The sequence below is a fragment of the Zonotrichia albicollis genome, chromosome 5, assembly GCF_047830755.1.
Source record: "Zonotrichia albicollis isolate bZonAlb1 chromosome 5, bZonAlb1.hap1, whole genome shotgun sequence".
NCBI lineage: Eukaryota > Metazoa > Chordata > Aves > Passeriformes > Passerellidae > Zonotrichia > Zonotrichia albicollis.
The window spans coordinates 44,124,788-44,144,068 of NC_133823.1; the positions used below are offsets into that span (position 1 = coordinate 44,124,788).

The 19,281-nt window shown below is 38.5% G+C and overlaps 1 protein-coding gene across 2 annotated transcripts; it reads left to right on the forward strand.

The window, feature by feature from the left end:
• The first annotated feature begins 481 nt into the window (after window positions 1–481).
• LOC102068156 (tyrosine-protein kinase TXK) lies at window positions 482–19,281 on the forward strand. Of its 2 annotated transcripts, none has more exons than XM_074541532.1 (15): window positions 482–634; window positions 5,671–5,722; window positions 5,940–6,042; window positions 6,226–6,428; window positions 7,038–7,100; window positions 7,740–7,794; window positions 8,623–8,702; window positions 10,042–10,169; window positions 11,286–11,360; window positions 12,290–12,461; window positions 13,167–13,383; window positions 14,319–14,383; window positions 16,359–16,477; window positions 16,930–17,087; window positions 18,397–19,281. In XM_074541532.1, the coding sequence occupies exons 1-15, from the start codon at window positions 619–621 to the stop codon at window positions 18,463–18,465; spliced, it is 1,575 nt and encodes a 524-aa protein (XP_074397633.1). In that variant the 5' UTR covers window positions 482–618; the 3' UTR covers window positions 18,466–19,281. The 2 variants fall into 2 exon arrangements, with proteins under 2 accessions (XP_074397633.1, XP_074397634.1); XM_074541533.1 differs by having other exon boundaries at window positions 6,229–6,428.

Below are 19,281 nucleotides of genomic sequence, written 5' to 3' on the forward strand. Positions count from 1 at the left end.
TGAAGATAATTTCTGCCTGCTTGGTAATGGGGTTGATACTGAGGATGTCAAGAACTCTGAGGCACCCAGTTTCTGGATGAATTCATTTTTTTTTTAGTTGAATGTAGCCTTAGGTGGCTAATTTTAGAAGGGATCAGAACTTCTCTGGAGGCAGCTGTGTTGCTGACTGTCCTGGAATCTTTAAAGGCAGGCTGAAATGCTGTAGCATCCTTTCTTCTGGATGAGCTCACTCACCCTTAAGCAACTTCAGCCCTTCCTCCCATTTTTATTATAACTGAATTCTGTCAAATATTGGGGTCAAAAATCCATTTGAACAGAACCATTCTGTGATTTATATCTGCTGTGGGTTTTTTACTTTAAAAAAAAATTAGTTAGACCTAGTGGTAGCAGTTTAATAACTTTTTTTTTCTATAAAATGTTTGATACTAGACCATTTTTTCTCCTCCTACTCTGTTTTTTTTTTTTTTTTTTTAATAAAAGGTAGGTAGGCGTGGTCAAGCAATATTTGTGGTTTACCATGCTTCATATCAGAGCAAAGAGCTCAGTTTGGGCTGTTTTACTGGCACATCTGATGAGGGGAAGTTTGCATTTTCATTTTGATATAAACGGATAACCGACATGATTCTTTCTACCTGTAAGTAAACTTGGGTGCATATTTTGATCTTGTAGGGTTTTTTTGTGCAGCAGCAGTGTACTTAGCAAATGAAGTATTTAAATATTGCTATAAAAATATCAATCTACTTTCTCTTGTGCTGCTAAGGGGATCTCTGTTAAGACTGCTTGTCTTGACTTTCAAAATTAACACACAAATATTAATCCATTGTACCACAGATTTAGCAAAGCAACTCTTTTTACATATAGATGGGGAGGTGTTTCCAAATACTGTTCTTAAACTTGTGAACTGCATAGACATGGACATGGACAGAGAGTTTGGTAGAACTATCTTTCCTCGGAGTAGAGTTAACTCACAGGAAAGACAGGAAGCCTCAGCTTGCACACATCTAAAACTGAAAGCTTGTATTTTAAAATTATTTTAGAAGCAAACTATACTGTGGCTTTCTACCAGGTTATTGATTTTTGTAGTAATGTTGAAAACTGACAGATCAGACCAGGAGGCACATGGTGTTACAGCAAAGGTTTGGTGAGTGAAGCTGAGTTTGTAGGGTTGAACACAGTTAACCTTCTGCTCCATTGCAAGAGCTTCTAGCAAAACATGGTGGAAGAGTGCAAACCTTAGATGTGGACTGGAGTGTCTTCAGTGTTAGTAGTGCTTTGGGAAACTGATTCAGAAAAAGGGATTTTCTTCTCAAATGAAGGAAATGGTGAAATAGCAAAGTTATAAAATGCAAATGATAAAAATTAATTTCTAACTTGTTGCTTTTGTCTTTGATGTTACCTTCCTAAAGCTGCCATTTACAGTGAGTAACAACTGAGGATGGGAGGAAGATGGCACATATATGTGTGAATTTGCCATGTATACAGACAGCATTATCAGCCCAAAGTGTACTCTGGGTGTTGTGGGACTGTATCAGGCCATAATGTGTTTTCACTCTACCTCTCTGTTCTCATGAGACTGTCTTTAAGCTGCTTAAGCCAGTGGCTATTCCTGACAGCTGACCCATCTTTTTCTTCTTCCTCTTGCATCCCATCTGCTCTGTTGTGCACAGATAAATTTATTTCCAGGACTCAAAAGTTGGTTATCAAAATGTCAGCTGCACATTTTTAGGCTGAGTATTTGTCAGATTAGCTTCAACACCATTTTCCTAGTGTTTTTACTTTAGCCACATGCTTCGCATGCCATGGTTATTTCTTGTTTTGAAAGAGAGCATCGTAATAGGTCTGATGTACAGAACTGTCATGGTTCTTGCTGGTGTTGGGATTTGTGTTTGCTTGCTTGCCTGTCATCAGGGAGATAATGTGACACTGCTTTATAAACAAGTGTCTTCCTCATAAACTGCTCATTCCCAGAAAGAAAAATATATTAGCAGTGAAATGCACTGGTTTTGTTTGTTTCTGTGTTAAATAACTTTGTCTAAGGTGGCAAGCTTTCGTCAAAAATTGCATAAATAAAAAATTCTGTATACATTTTAAGAAGGAAGATGGCAAGCTCTAGATTCAACACCTCAAATACTCTTCTCATTTAACTTAAACCTAGGTTTTAAGCTATGAGTTTAGTTTTTCCATCATGACTTACCCCAAGGATCAAAGCAATGTGTGTACATAGCTTGTGTTGTGATAGAACTCGAGGGAATGTGAGCTGGGACATTTAATGGAGCTGTGGGTGCTGCAGAAATCTTTCTTGGTATGGATTTAAAAGAAGCTAGATTTGAGTACCTTTTTTATTTATGGGAAACTTTTTAGTTAGGCCGGAAACAGAGAGGTGATTCTAAAATAATTGATAGCTCCATAAGTACTTTATTTGAAAAGACATCAAAATTAATTTACTGTTAAAAATTAGAGACTATTTCTTCCTCTTAGCCTGTATTTCTTTCCTGTGTCCTGTCCAAGCAGTCTGTAATTCATAACATGGCAAATCTAACTGGTCTCTCTGTTCTCTTCCAAATATGGAATCCAAAGTGTGACTTCCTTGCTGAAGAACAACTCTCAGTGATACCATCAGTGACTAATCTTTAATTTATGAACTCTTCAGTGTGGTTACTTGAGCTAGGGACCAGGGGATCTAGGCCAGCTAATATGTGACTCTAACACTCCTTGACAAATCCAGTGTATTGCTTAGGAGAATGTCCTTGGTGAAAAACTAAAGGAAATCAGATAGAATTGTTCCACTGATTTCAGAGATCTAGCAGAAGGGATAATCAAGAAGAAATGTTTTAAATGAGTAAATTCTATTTTCAATGTATTTGTATTTTAAATTATAGCTTTAAAAAAATTGAAATACAGGAGTTTAAATATTATAATTCTTTCTTAGTTTTTCTGATGGGTGTTGAGAAAAGAGAAAGGAAGGAAGAGCTCAAGACCTGAGAGAGTGCATGTGGGGGTGAGAAGTGTCAGGCAGGAAATGCCATCTTCCTGCTGTGTGACAGCACACACTGCTGTGCAGCCCTCAGTGTCAGCATCTTCCTTGGCCACGAGGAGGGTTAAATCAAATTGAAGTTAAATCAAGTTATTCACTCAGTGCATCAAAGCTTGCCCCATCTGTAGTGTTGGCCAAGTCTTTCTAAAACAGCATCACAGTTTGGGCCTACTTTGTGAAGTAAGTTATGAACTTAATAAATATGAATGTAATTGGGAGGCAAAATTATAGTTCAAGAAGCTTCCCAATGACCAGGGAAGATGTAAAATGCATAGATCAGTACATGAGTCTTTGCTTGAGAAATTCCAAGCCATTAGGTCAAAGCTTCTGGCCTTAAGTCAATTTAACTAATGCAGGACTGAGCTCTGCAGAGCTGAAGGCCTTTTTCTATGGGCTTTGATAATGTTTCCTTGCAGCGTTGGCAAATTTCCAAGGAGAAATGTACAGTTTGCACTGCATTCATTTACACTTGTACTAATTTCTACTGAATTAATTCCACAAATACTCTAGGAGTAATGCAGGGACAAAAGAATTTCAGAAGTGACTGAGGTTGCTGAGAAAAGATGTATAGAGACAAATTAATTCTCAAAGAACTGGAAATTATCTGCTTTAGGATGATATCTGCTGGATTGATTGGCTGTGATTTCACACTTTAAATACTCTGCTACTCCACTAAACTTTGGTAGGACTGTGCAGTTTGTGCTGCTCCTCCAGATCCTGCAATTCACTTCAGTGTGGTCTTGTCTGATCCATGGCCTTTACCTAATCTGAGCCTTAATTTACAGTCTGCAGGATTTATCATCTCCTATTTTGTCATCTTTATTAGGTTATACACTCCATCCTTGGAAAAATTGCTCACCAAACGAAGTGCAGGAAGAAATATCATAATTACAGCTTCAGCGTATACCTTTTCTATGGTTTTATGGACAGGACAAGAGGCTAAATATTCAATATCATATATGCTTAGGGTATTTTTTAAGGTGTCACATAAAGTCATTCATTACTAATAGCTTTTAACACAGTAAAAGGAGGGGGTCAGACATAAAAGTCATCCATTAACAGAACAAGTCTGAGATTCACTGAAGGCAAAAAGGATTCCTGACCTTACACTATAAGTATACTCAAATTACTGGGCTCATAAAGAAAACAATCCAGAATTACTCATCCATGGCATTTGTCTGAACCCTTGTTTTCAAGCTAACAGCCACATCTTTAAAATCTAATTAGAAGATTATTCTAGTGTTACAAAGAAAGTCTGCAGTGCTCTTTCTAACTATTTATTGTAAATGTTTTATATGGAGAATATAAATATTGTATAATAAAAATAATGTATTTAATTAGACTAGATGGTTCAATGAGAAGAAACAGGTTTTGAAATATCACGTTCCTGTTTGCAAATAACGACATACTTTATAGACATTGATTAAACTTCATGTCACTGGCTGAAATAAAAGAAACCCAAGCATTTCTTCACCCACAGTGTTGACTATTTATGAGGCAGTTTTAAATGGCCAAGGGACAATTCAATGTACACTGGACAATTACACAGCAAATCAACTTCATTGACAATATCTTTTTAGTCTGGCTGCTTTGAAGAGAATTGTTGCTGTCAGCTGCTTTGGGTATTTTTAATTGCTGCATTTTTCACAGCTGTCACTGGAAACTTTTATCAAACAATTGATGGTGTCTTCTGATTACTGTCAGCTCATCCATTTCCCACACAATAGATTCTTCACGGGATTCAACACTCTAGGGGAAACTTCACCATGACTTTCAAGAGAGTCTAAACAAACCACTTATGAGACAGGGCTCTTCCAGCTAAGAACTAGATTTGATCTTATCATTTGACATCCAACATTTTAACTTCTTTTATTAGCACAAGATTTGCTATGCTGTGTACCTTCATAGGGAAAACTACGTTTTCATAATGTGGTACAGTTGCTTAATGGTTTGAATGCTAAGATCCATAATCTTACCACATTTGGCTTTCAGTTGGTCATAGGCAGTGGCAAAAAATCTCACAGGACACCAGAAGGGACATCCCATATTTATTCCAGGCTGGATTAGATCTTTAGGATCAACAATGCAAAAACCTAGGCTAGTGCATTTATTATATTAATGGCTGCAACAGAAATAGGAAAATCAGTATTAAATTCAAAGAAGTTATAATAGTGTGGCTCATTTAATAAACCTCAAAATAAAGAAATGCTTGTCATACAAGCGTGGTTTTGTATTTGGCTTGAATAATCTAAAAATTATGTCAGTGCTAAAGGGGACAGTTCTCCATCTCCTGTCCCTGACAAGATTCTCATCCCCCTCACTGCACTAGGCAGAGCTTGTGCAGGGTGATGTAATCAGTCAAACTGGTATGAATTTGGCTGAAAATGTATCTTTTATTATCATTTATTTTTGCTGATTTAGTGAGCTGATTTAGCTCATACATATAGCCTCATGATTGCCAAAACATTGTAAGGGAGACTGTGGTAGAAAAGGTCTGGCTGGTTTTCAGCCATAATGATTTGCTAGACATCTCACAGCAAGACAGAGCTAACAGTGGGTGTAAGCACATAGGATAGTCCTTAATTATTTAAGTTTTGCGAACAAACTGCAAATATGGAAAATGTTCTTGTTCACAGATCACACCATCCAGTCTGTTTTCTGCTGCTGCTGCTGCTCAGTGCAAGAAAGGTATGTGAAATGCTTAAACTTTTCAGTAGTTAAATATCTACACATAAAGGACTTCTTAAAAATCCCTATTTGCAGTAGAAGAGCAAATATGAGGAAGTTTAAAGACACTGTACTCTGCATATCTCTAATAAAGGAAGGCATGGATGGCCATGGATATTTTTATGTGGATGTTTACAGGTAGGCATTCACACCAATGCTTCATGTTTTTCAAAATCAGGGAAATGAGAACAAAAGTGAACCTGGACCCTGACGCTGTCCTGGTGACCCAGTACTCTGCCTCACAGCCAGATGTTTCCTATGAATCTATTTGGAAGTGTGGGGTAAGTAACATTTTGGCAGGCCAAAAGAGAGAATTGACACACAGTGGCTTAGTACCAGGATAAGCAGGGAAGTAACTAGCTCTTGAGCATACAAAGTTCTTTGCTGCATAAAAATTACAGTGTAACTAAGCAATCTACAGTAGAGAGAAAAGGCTAGTTATGAAAAATACTTTGATTTTTCAGCAGCACAAGAGACAGTTTAAGGACAAGCCATTACCTCCTCTGCCTCCTGAGGCCTTTGAAGACTACAAGGACAAACCCAGAGTTATTGCACTCTATGACTTCTTTGCTAGAGGGCCTTTAGATTTACCTCTCAAGAAATCAGAAGAATACATTGTCCTGGAACAGTATGATCCCCTCTGGTGGAAGGCAAGAGACCAACATGGGTAAGAGAGAGGGCATCTATTTCAATCTCCCTTCACAGAAAGAAAAAACCCTTAAAGCACCCTGTACAAAAGTGAGCACATAAATGGGACTATTTTGGAGCAGACTTAAAAGTGTTCAACACAGATTGACTGGGGAGACTTTCAGCAGGGCTTGGCACCCCAGAAATGGACAGGGAATTAGAATCTGTTGGGAATTCAGAGTTAAGCCCTACACTCAGTAGGTTCCTGAGCAACATAAGGGTGTTTGAAGACCATGTGAGTCACTGGGCTCTGGGCCATGTGAAAATCCAGCTTTCCATATTTCAAATGCTCTACAATGGAGCATGTACGTGTAAAAACTTTATGAAACCACAGAGATTATGAAGACATACATGAAACACAACCTCTTCCCCAAAATACCTGGTTATTTTAGAGAGCTAGATAACTTCAGTTAGGATGCTTTTCACACTTATGTTTGTTTTGTGTTATTCCTCTCTCTCCTTTGCATTATCTTCAGTATAGCCTTTACTCTGATATTGGTAATGGTTGTATGTATATGGATGACATATATCTTAATCCTACTAATCTTTTGCACCATACCATAATATTATCCCAAATATGTTGTTTCAGGAATGAAGGTCTAATTCCCAGCAACTATGTTATAGAGAAGAAAAGCAATTTAGAAACATACAAGTAAGTACCTTTGAAAATTATAATTGGGCTTTTATTTCTAAAAATGGATTGCAGAAATACATTTTAATGTTTGAGCCTTCAAATTTTTATTAGACATGAACATGTTTATCAAAAGCTTTCTTTTTTTTGAATACAAAACATTACTCCTAAAATGAATTTAAATTTATGTACATGAATCATAGTGTCAGAATCCAGATTTTTCCTGTTTCTGTAGACCCAATGCATAATTCTGTATTCTGATCTTTGCCTGTTGTGATCATGTAGCTAATTCCAACTACTATAAATTTAAATTACTGGAGAGAAGATAAAAATTCTGAAAAACTGTAGAGAAGAAAGGCTTGACAAATCATCCAGGACTGTAAATTTCATCACAGTTTGGCATAATTTTTTTTTTCCCTTGGGTTTCTTTTTCTTTTTTTCTTCCTTTTTTTTAAAGCTAATATTTAGTCACAGTAAATTGGGGCCAAAAAGTTCTAAAAAAAAATCTAATAAAATCATTTCAAATGAAGACATATTCATATACAATGATAGTTCTAAACATGTTTTTGACTTGGAATAATGCAACTACTAAACTGTGAAAAAAAGCAAACATTCATTTTTACTGTCTGAAATTAAGGATAGGTTATGTCCTTTTTGCAGGTGGTACTGCAGGAACATGAACAGAAGCCAGGCAGAACTTCTTTTGCACCAGAAGGTAATTCAGCTTGCACATAGAGCTAACAGTACTGAAAAAATACCTATCAGTAGAGCATCAAGAGCATTATCACAGTCAAATCAAAATCTGTTTGGTATTCTGTAAGAGAGAAAAGTACATTTGAAGATTTCTACCTTAAAAGGAAAGGCTTTCTGGTGTAAGTGTAAAGTGCAGACTATCCAGACTTCACAAAGCTCTAAGTTGTAGCCCCAGCAAATTCTATGTAGATTTTCCATGCCAGATAAATCAAATTATGTGGCTTACTGTGCTTGTCTGTTACATTAGACATTAAAAACAGAAATCCATGTAGTAAGCTAATTAGCTCTGAGTTTAGCAGAACTTAACAAACCACTGCATCTTCCTTAAATACAGAGCAAGCAATCCACATTGCATTCTACCCCCTGTCAGTTACCAAAGTCAGTTAGTTACCTAACTCAGTCAAACTCCTTGGGTCTTTGCTCAGGCCCAGAACAAGAAGGACCAAGGAAGAACGTCTCAGACAGAATTGTTTTAACTGGATTTTTTTCTAGTGATTTGTACAATTTGATTTTTTAATAAATTGAAGCATTTTCACTACCTCACACTGAAGAGTATAATTCAGCTAAATTACTTACCTCTAAAAGTTTTCTGGCATTTATTATTTTCTCTTGGTTTATTTTGCTCTGCCATGTACCTGGCTATCCAGGTACATGTTCTCCACTTCTTGATCTTCCTCCCAAATAGTCATAGGTATTCTACAGAATTTGGTAATCAGCTGCAAGTCCTGTCTCAAGGGAGCATTACTGAAGCTCAAAAGATTGAAATAACTCTACCTGGATTTCTTTTCAGCCCAAAGAAGGCGCCTTTGTTGTCAGGGACTCAAGCCGGCAGGGTCTTCTTACGCTGTCCATGTATTCGCGGGCTAAGGGGTGAGTTCCTCTGAATGGTTGGGGTTTGAATCAAGTGGTGATGGAAAAGCTTCCTCCAGACTCCTCAGAATAACTGGGTAGGTTGGACATGCAGTGCACAGGAGCAGGGAACCACTGGGATGCTGTTCATGCAGAGTTAATCACCCTGTGTGCAGAAAAGATCAAGGGGGGTGGTGGATCTGGGAGTCAGCGTGCAAAGGTCCTGGCAAGACAGGATTACCCGCACTCCCTGAAATTCTCAAATTATCTGCTGTGGAAACCATGCCACAGCCTTTGGCCACTGCACCAAACTGTTTCCTTTCTCCACAGGCTCTGTGCACTGTAAATCCACCCCAGACTCTTCTGTGCTCAAACTTCACCTGTTTGTCTCCCAAAATCACCTCACCCCTACTGTGCAGTCTTACTTTTGCTGGGCAACACCCACAGGACTCACACTTTCCCATATCAGAAGCAATCACCTACACCACTGATTTAACCTATTTCAAGCTGTCCTATACCCTCTTGATCAGCCCTCCCACATCCCCCTGTATCTACTGTGTCTGCTTTCCTTCTCTCCCTCTTACAGCAAGCCAGAGGTGAGAGCAGCTAAAGCACTGCTGTTACCTCCACCCTCTTCCTCTCTCCCTCCATTCCCTCTTTGGAAATCTGAGGCCAGCCCTCCCCACCATGCCTGTGCTGAGGTCAGGCTCACAATTTCTGTAGGCTCAGGAGTGTTTCTGACAATGACTCAGTAATGCAGACTGTATAATGTCTCTGTATTCTGAGCTCTGCTTGCTGTGTCCACAATTTAGAGTACTAACCTTCAGCAACCACCAGCCTGAAATGCAAACTTAACTGCTTAATTTTGGGTGTCACAGAAGCAGGGATAAGCAGACAGCAAAATACACAGAAAGCAAAAAAGACAGATAACACAAAGAAATACAGAAAAACAAAGGTGTCAAATAAAAGCTCCAATGAAGACTCTTTGAAGACATAGAACTGAAAATTTAATCTCATGCTATACATGAATATGTGTTTAAGTTTTTGGGGAGAAAATGCAGGTAATTTGTAACATTTTAATTTCAAGAGGTTGTATTCAAATGAGTGTTGAATGAGGAGGAGCAATTCTTAAACACTGTGGCTATTTCTTATGAATGCATTGATACAGGGGTAAAAAATACTTTGGCAACAGAAGTGTTTTTTTTTTCTCTTGAAACAGTGTTCCAGCTAGACACAGCCATTCTCAGCTGAGAACTGTGTCCCAAGTTTTCAGATTTTTCTATGTTTTCATAGTGAAATTTAAGCATATTTATACAATAAATTATTTTTACTGAAAATTCTAATGCTTTGTTGATTTCAGAAATCATAATGGGAATATTCTACATTATCAAATTAAACAAAATCACTCAGGACAATATTATGTAGCAGAAAATTATGTCTTCTCATCTGTTCCTGAGCTCATCGAGTATCATCAACACAATGCTGCAGGTAATGCATGTGAGCTGATAATGGTTTTACATCTTTTTCTAATAGCTTCCTTATAAAATCTGACACAAGTGTTTCTATTGGTAATGAATTCAAATACGCCTTGATTCTTTCTGCCAAAGTTATAGCTGTCATGTGCATATACCATGAGGGAAGTGAAATGACCAAACTTGTCTACATTATTAAATGAGTTTAGCAAAAATAAAAGACTGCTCTGTATTCTCCTGGTTCACATTTGATTGAATGGGACTTGGGTGAAATTTGATCATAATTCTTTCTTTGTCTATGACAAGGACCAGCATACATACAATCTAATAAAAGCAGGAGCTATGCTGTGAATCAGCAGGCAGCATTCTACTGATTTTAAAAAAAAACCCAAGCCATACCACAAACAATCAAGGGCAGAATTAGTCCTTGTGCTCACAAAGACCCTCTAACACTGACTTTCAGCTTACCACAGTTAGATACCCCTAACCGTTGGCTGATGGCAGATTTTTATAATTTTTAGCATGAAAAATATCCTTCACCTTGGTTCTGCCCATCATTTTAATACAATATAAAATTGTTTTACTCTGAATGAGGGAGATGGGAAAACACAGGGAGATCCCTTGCTCTAGAGAGGAAGATATGGGAATGGACACAGCCTTTTGCTGGAGGGAGGAGAATTGTAGGAAACACTTGTAGCAGAATTGGCCCTAAAAGTAGTAGTGGGAAGAATCAATGAACTCAGGGAGTCCTTGGTGAAGGATGTATTCACTAGTACTCTTGGCTTATTAATGCAAAGAAAATACATGAGACACAAAAATATTTCAAACCTGAGAAGTCATGCGACCCTACTTAGGTCAGTGATACAGCATTTTAGAGGTCATTTATGCTTACTATCATGGTACAAAAAAGTAAGAGTGTTAGTGTTGGCTTTATGAAAGTAGAAATACTTTCATAGTCAGGGCCCTATTAAATAGTCTTTCTCCATTTCTTCTCACTGTAGTGTTTTATCTGAGCAAACTGTAACTTCAAGAAATAAGAAATTTACTTTGGATTCCAAGCAGTTTTGTTTGAGGAGAGGTATGATATAGCATATACTTGGTCAGCAGAATATTATGGCTGTGTCCCCTACAGGTCTTATCACACGTCTCCGACATCCAGTGGGATCAGATGGATGCACCTCACCAGAAACCACAGGACTGAGTTATGGTAAATTTTTTATCTTCTTTTGTGGGAGATTTAGCTATCTGCCTAGGCAAGAATTTAGCTCATATTCACCCAGTTTAATAATTAAGTTGTATCTGTGAAATTCTTTGGTAATACTAAACACATAAACAGTGTAAGGTGTCAGTACCAAATGAGACACCTGACTGAGCTGCTTCTGTGACTGTTGTGCTTCTGTTACAACCCCCAGTGCATTCAGAGCTATTTGGACTTTTCTAAGCAAACCTAAGACTCAAATAGACATTTAATAGCTTTTGAAAAGCTATTTGATTTTTGTAAATGCTTAGGAAACCAAAATTGAAACCTGAAATTAAACTATTTATGGAGAAGATTTTCTTTGTTGGTTCTGCAGGTTTTAGGAATAAGAATGGAATCTTATGTGGTATTAAAACAAACAAGCAATAAATGCCAGTTTTGAGTGTACAGATCAGGAATTTCATACTGTCTATAGGAACTTCCAAAACTGAGTATCTTTCATGTTCCCGTGATTCTCATGGCTTAATATTTCTGAACGGTTAAGCTATTGTAGTTATTACAATAAAGGTAGCCACTGACTATTTCTGTAGCTATACTATCCATCTGGAACTGGTTTGGAGCTAAAAACATCACACATCATAGTGCCAAAAAAGTTCTCATGTGTAATCAAAGCTAAACACTTGCCTTATCTTCAAGCCTCAGACATTCCTACATTAGGCAAAATTCCTAATCACATTCTTCAAGCTGTAAAATAGCATTTATATTTAAACATATATGAGCCAGTAAAAAATTTCAGATATTTAAAACTCATGCTGTGACTGACGAACAAGTGTGATGCTTTGCAGTGCTCATTGACTGCCATCAGCAAGGCGTGTCTCCTGCAGCATGGCTCAGGAAAGCTGGCCTGACTCTCCTGACATTTTGGGTTGCTTTTGCAGAGGAGTGGGGATTAAACCCATCTGAACTGCTGATACTGAAAGAACTTGGGCGTGGGCAGTTTGGAGTTGTTTATCTTGGTAAATGGAAAGAGACTATCAAGGTTGCCATCAAAACAATCAATGAAGGTGCAATGTCTGAAGATGATTTCATAGAGGAGGCCAAACTGATGATGTAAGTACAAAAGCTATTCTGTCAATTTTCTAAGAAATAAATATAACCTAATTCCATTTCAAACAAACAAAGCAGTTTGATGGGAATGGTGGATGTGTGGGACAGAAAGGCTGATGTAAAGGTCTGAACCAAGCTGATGCAGATGTTTCCTATGCCCAGACTCTTTCTTTAGAGCGTGCCTTGCTTTGTACTATGGAGCTGAATGGGGAATAAATGTTCTGGTAAAATGTAAATGTGCTTCTATAACTATTCTTTAATCCATACCTCAGTGCCTCAGGAACACTGGCAGAGCTTCTACACAACTAAAGCTTTTGAGAAACTATATTACCATACCTGCAAACTTTGCAAATTAAGGAAGTATCCACACGAGGTCTTGGCAAAGCCCAGAAGGGATGAACCCTTGCAGAGTCAAGGCCCCTGCCTGCAAACCAAGTGTAGCTAGACCTTTCCATTTTGCAGCAACCAAATCAAGCTTTGCATTCACTGCACTTATATAACTGATGAAGAATTATGGGTTCACAGAGTGAAATTTTGTAGAAAGTTTTAGAGAGAAAAGCATTAAGTACTGGGAGAACTCTTAGTTCAGCTGAATAGGATACTGTTTATCAAGTAGTGAAAAATTTTTTCAAAGCCACCATGAGAATCAAAGGTTTAGTTACCTGCCAAGAACAAATATTAGGCTGTCTAAAATGTGATTTTAAACAGGAAACTCTCCCACCCAAAGCTGGTCCAGCTTTATGGAGTGTGCACACATCACAAGCCCCTCTATGTTGTGACTGAATTCATGGAAAATGGTTGCCTGCTCAGTTACCTGCGGCAAAGGCGGGGGAAACTCGGCAGAGACGTTCTCCTGAGCATGTGCCAGGACGTTTGTGAAGGGATGGAATATCTGGAAAGAAACAGCTTTATTCACCGTGATTTGGTAAGTACAATAGGTTTTCTGTGGTTCTTATCAAATATTTGCAGTACAGAATGCGCTGTTGCATTTTATGGGGCACTATGTATCCTGTAAGACTTCAGCCCTGCAGGATCTAGTAAGGAAAATCCAAACTTTTCAGCTGTTGTTTTGCCCATGGACAGCTAAAAAAACCACTTGAGAGAAGTTTGTCCATTGGAAACACCCCTTGAGAGCTCAGGGAAAATTAGGATATTGACATGGAACTAGCTGGTATTATGACATCTCAATGTGAAAGTGATTAGAACACAACCAGAATCACAGCATTACAAAATGTCAGCAACAATGAGAATTTTTAAAAATTGAAATATTTTTCTATCTATATTTTTTTGGCTCTCTACAGCCATTCATTAATGTTGGGATATATGAGTGGCTTTTCTGCCCATAGGCAGGGAATTCGAGAAAAGGAGTTTGTTTCTTTACTCCTTGATACTTTTTCAATGCTCACATTTGGATGTAGAGAAGAAATCTTCCTCCTCTCCTGCCTAGTTGCATGAAGAAATGTAAAATCTTGAAAATTACCAGGAAGTTCCTGATTTCTGTAATGAAAACATCAAAAAACAAATTTAAGAAGTTACACTAATAGTCCCTTGTGTTGATGTTCAGGAAAACATCTGGTTGGATCATTAGACTCTGAAGCCTAAAAGTCTTTCCCTGTTAAGAATGCATAAACATATTGCAATTCATACTACAAGCATATGCGTTGCCAGGTGCTATGTATGTATAACTACACAATAGTGAAATATGTTCACTGACTCAAAAATTCATTAATATTTTTGACCAATACACTAATCTCCATTCAGATATAAACAGCATGAGCTAGAGCAAATATAATCAGCTGCTGTATTTCTCTTAAAAATCTTTAGCCCAGATTTCAGATATGTTTCTCTCATTTTCCCCAGGCTGCAAGAAACTGTTTAGTCAATGAGGAGCACGTGGTTAAAGTATCTGACTTTGGCATGGCAAGGTACGAGGTCACTGACAAAGGTTTTGTGAGCACCTATTCTCAGACAGGTGCAGCATGATCTTTAGTTAACCTCACTGCTTGCTTCACTGGTTTGGGGGATCCCACTGTGGGTAATTTTTGAATCCTGATGAAAATTGTAATGTTGTTTAACCACTGTACCGTGAACTGGATGTCGTGTCCTCCTCTTGCTCTTGGTGAGTGCAAGATAGGTAAACACAGTGCTAGGTAAACTTCGAGGTGTTTATGGACAGAGAAATGCCCAGAGTGCACAGGGCAGCCAGAAGCCTGAAGAAAGAAGTTCCCCAGCTTTGCTGAGCTGGATGGAGGTGAGAAAGTTGCTAGGGACGGAACTGGAGCTGGTGCTGACCTCTGGAGGCTGCGGTAGCTGAGTCGGTGAGGCAGGATGCAGGAAGGACCATGTGGGTAGGAAGTGTGACACATGCTGCTCTGGAAGGGAAGTGGTTTTTCTGCTTAGTGATAGAGCCAGCCAAAGTTAGGAAAGAGAGCACTCTCAACTGTGACATGCACCAGCCTGAAAAACATAACTCTAGCCTCACAGACTTTCCTCAGAGGACACAGCTGAGCTGGCCAAATGACTGACTGCTGCCCAAAGAGGACAACAAAAGGTTGTCCTCTTGTAAGGCCAACACAAAGCCCTCTACTTTTGTGCTTTACTGGCTGGTTTTTCTGTGGGTTAGCATTAGGAGGCAGATGAGCTTGAAAGACAGTCAGGGGCTCTGAGCAGAAGGTTGTGGTGACACTTGTGGCTGCGAGTCGATAGGTCAGCACAGCCATTCTCCTTCAGTTTTGCCTCCTATTTCTAACCTCAGGCTTACAACACCCTAGCAGTTTATAGCTAAAGACTTGTTTTTCAAAGGGCTATCCTGTACCGTGGTTGTACTGCTCCCCAAAAGGGAAAGATCAGCATCAGGGCTCTGGACTCATCCAAATGAATGAGAAAATACAGGAAGACCAAGGTGGCTGCCAGGCTCCAGCCTAAGAATAATGGACCTGAAAGGCTCACTGTGGCCACAAAGTGGAGATCAGTGGTCTGGCTCTAGGACTCACTATCCTGGGGAGGCTGTGGAAACCTGATGGGAACACAACCTAATTATTCAGAGCTCACACAATTGCTTTTACAGGTTATTTTTTACTGCTATGTTCCTAATTCAATAGCCTCCCATGTTTCTGTGCCTGAACCAAAATGAGAAAGTGAGGCAAAAAGATTATTTATTTCAATGTGACCTCCTTTAAAAGGTGCTTTAATAAAACTACCTTTATGCTTTCCCTGAGAATAAATGTGTACTGCATGTCTGTGATCTGCTCAGGAACGTTAATACTTGGGAAATGTGCCCAGAGTTCATAAGGATGTTGGGGTCAGCCTAGTAGTCATTTAAAATGTTGCCCTATAAATGCCTGCATTAGGTAAATAATTTCATTTTATCTGGGAGGTCAGCTCCTATAAGCTTGGGGAAAAACAATTACTTTAGTGCTCCTACAAGAACTGCTGTCTTGAATGTGATAAACATTTGTTTGTGTGCTGCTTTGGTAACAATGTCCCTGATATGGCATCTGTGAAGATGGACAGCAAGAGTCTTACTTGGGTAGAACAAGTGGTTGAAAAGGTGGATCCTTTAAAAAAAAGACTAATTATTTATTGCTGCTGATTTTCTTGCCCATGGTGATGTGTCTTATTTTCATCTTTTGGGTGTATATTAATAATAATCATCCTGTCACTCTTATGCTTGTATCAAAATGTTTTCTTCTGACATAATTCTGATGAATAATCCAAATCATTCATTTAGACAAAAATGTCTTTAAGTGCATTGCTATGGGGTTTTTTTTGTGTGTGTGCATTTTATACTAAAATAGTGATATAATTTTGTTTCCAAATTAATACTATTTTTCTGGAATTCGAAACCATTTGTGGGAATGTCACTCATTCAAATTTGTGTGGTTTGCTCCTATTCTTCAGGTATGTCATTGATGATGAATATATCAGCTCTTCAGGTGCCAAGTTTCCAGTCAAATGGTCATCTCCTGAAGTCTTTCATTTCAAAAAATACAGCAGCAAATCAGATGTCTGGTCATTTGGTGAGTTGATTAGGTGAAAGGGCAATCATACTTCCCTAAAACTACTGATGTGATTTAGGAAAGTATAAATTTCTACCCATACTACATATCTGAAACTTCTTTCCCATTTTTCAAAGTTTGCTTATATTGGACAAATGGATTTTTCATTTGGAAGGTTGCACCTAAAAAGTAGATTTTGACTGAAATGTGCATTTCTGATGAGTCCTCATTAGCCAAATGTATTCATCCGAGTCTTATGGACCATCACCTTAGCTGACTTAAAAAGAGAGCATAATTATATTCGTTGAAAATTGTTTGGGCTGTATCCTTCATTCAGCTCAGGCTGCCCATACTCTCATTCATTTTTCAACACACAGAGGAATCAGGAGTGTTTTTTATTCTCTAATTTTGTTGAAAACTTATGGGTTTGGCATCTTTTGTTTTGTCCTAAACCTATTTTGGTTCACTTCTAGGTGTACTGATGTGGGAAGTTTTCACAGAAGGCAAAATGCCTTTTGAAACCAAGTCAAATGCTGAAGTTGTCTGTGAGATTTCTCAGGGTAACCGACTTTATCGACCACATTTGGCATCACATCCTGTGTACAAAGTCATGTACAGCTGCTGGCATGAGGTTTGTTCCCCTTGTTTCTTTCCCTGAGGTATTACTTTGTTCTTAATTTTTAACATGGATATAAGAGCAATCTTAAAAGCTCAAGACATTAAATTCTTATTTCACATCTGTGGCATTCTCAGCGTCTCCAACTTTTTCACAAATCACACCAAAGTTTACAAGCCTCTGCTTCTTTTGACTGTTGCAGCTGAGAAATACAGAGCACACTATCAGTACAACAGGTCTAGAGCATCCCTGGTTGGAAGATGCCACTGCTGTCCTGTTTCTCTGCTGGGAGCAATGTGATACCTTTTTTGTGCCTTTGTATTGTTCATGGCTTTCTCTAGATCTGCTCTGGATGATAACACACTCATACACCAAGTGGATATGCCCACAAAATGTAGATTTTTAAACCCCTTTTTCAAGTGTATATCAGTATCTTTGTACATCAGGGCAGGTCCTAAGGCTGCACCTCTTTCACCCTCTCCAAGCTGATTTAGTACTTCATGTTCTTTCACCATTTGTCCAGCACCTATTATTTCCTATATTGGTAACAAAACGCTGATTTCCTCAACTTCTCCATCTGATTAATCCCTTAAGGGCCCTCCTTCTCTAGTCTCTAGAAGAAATGCATCTTTATTTTAGGTTAGAAGTCCTTTCAGAAGAGCTTTGTGTGCAATTTTTTCATGTAAAATTGTGGGCATACACAGTGAGTAGCTGGGGAATCTTGTTGCTACCATTGTCTCCTTTATCTCCCACCTTACTACTCTGAATAAAATTTTTAAATCCTAAGTAAAAAGAAAAAGCTTAAGAGATGGAAATCTAAATTGCATCCAGCTTGCCTGCTTACTGCAAACACCCATTGGGGTGCCAGCCAGCAGAGAGATCATGGGGAAATTCTCTTTCCTGTCTGCCACCAGACAGGAGTTTGCTCCATACTGAGCCGCAGCACTTCAAATCATACAGCAGTGAAGATCCTTTTTCAAAAACACAGGAAGCATTCCTGAGTGCCATATTTTACTGACAGGTAGGGTTTTCCACAGACCTACTGCAGGGAGAAATTCCATAGGAATTCTGATCCAGAATTGAAATAAGTATAAAGAAATTTCAGGAAATTTTCACAAGTGTCTGTGCTCATGCTGCTGGTGTCATGAATAACAGATTTTTCTTTTTCTCTAAAATTACAAACTTGATTTTTAAAATTTGTATTCATAAAATGAAATGTAATTTTAAAGTATTATCTCAAATGTACTTATATCCAATTTCTGAAGTCTGGTACTGTAATCAACCAATCTGCTAACACAAGTTTACCCTCTGCTTTTCTTTTCAGAAACCTGAAGGACGTCCTACTTTTGCAGAGTTAACAGTGACCCTCAGAGATCTAGCAGAGAAGACATAATCACAGATTTTATACCAACATATTTCCTGAAAGGTTAGCATTAAGCATGCCACTAATGAAGCTGGTACAGAAAACCTCAAGATTTTGGAGAGCTCTCTACCTAAATCACAGTACCAGCATCCTGCATATTGAAGCAGCTGTTTGGTCTTGGCACAGTTTTTCTTATTTGTGAAAGATACTCCAGGACACTGGTTTGGGACTCCCCAGGCTTTGTTTTCAATGGTTAGGGAGAAAAATCTGCCTGAAGAGCAGTAACCAAGCCTACTCACCTTATAGATATTTTTATTCATTCTTTTGTTCAGAGTTACACTAAATGTTGCATCAATATTACATTATTTATTCTTACTATGACTCACGCACTGGAGAATAGTGACCGGCAGAGCAAAAATGATGGAAAAAGCTCTGATAAGCTCTGGCTAGTCACTTCTAAAGGCAAGTCCTTGTGCACTGCAGAGCATCCAGCCCTGGAGAAGCAGAGCAGGGCTCTGTCCAAGAGACAGCCAGCCCAGTGACTGGCTGCTGGGGCAGTGCCCACACGTGTGCCTGCACCCACTACTTGGACAAAGTAGTGCCTCAGCCCTCCCTTGCAAATGGCCAGGATGGTTCATGGGCAAGTTAAAACAGGAACCTGACAGCAAAGCTCAGATGGATCCTATGACACCTTACATGGACACATCTGTACCCCTACTTCTTATGCTATTATTCACTTTTAATTTTAAATCTTAACTATGGTCAACACAAATATGTTGTAGAGAAGGAAAGGTAGATGGAATTCATAATTATTTAAAACAAAATAGATCATTGCAAATAAATATG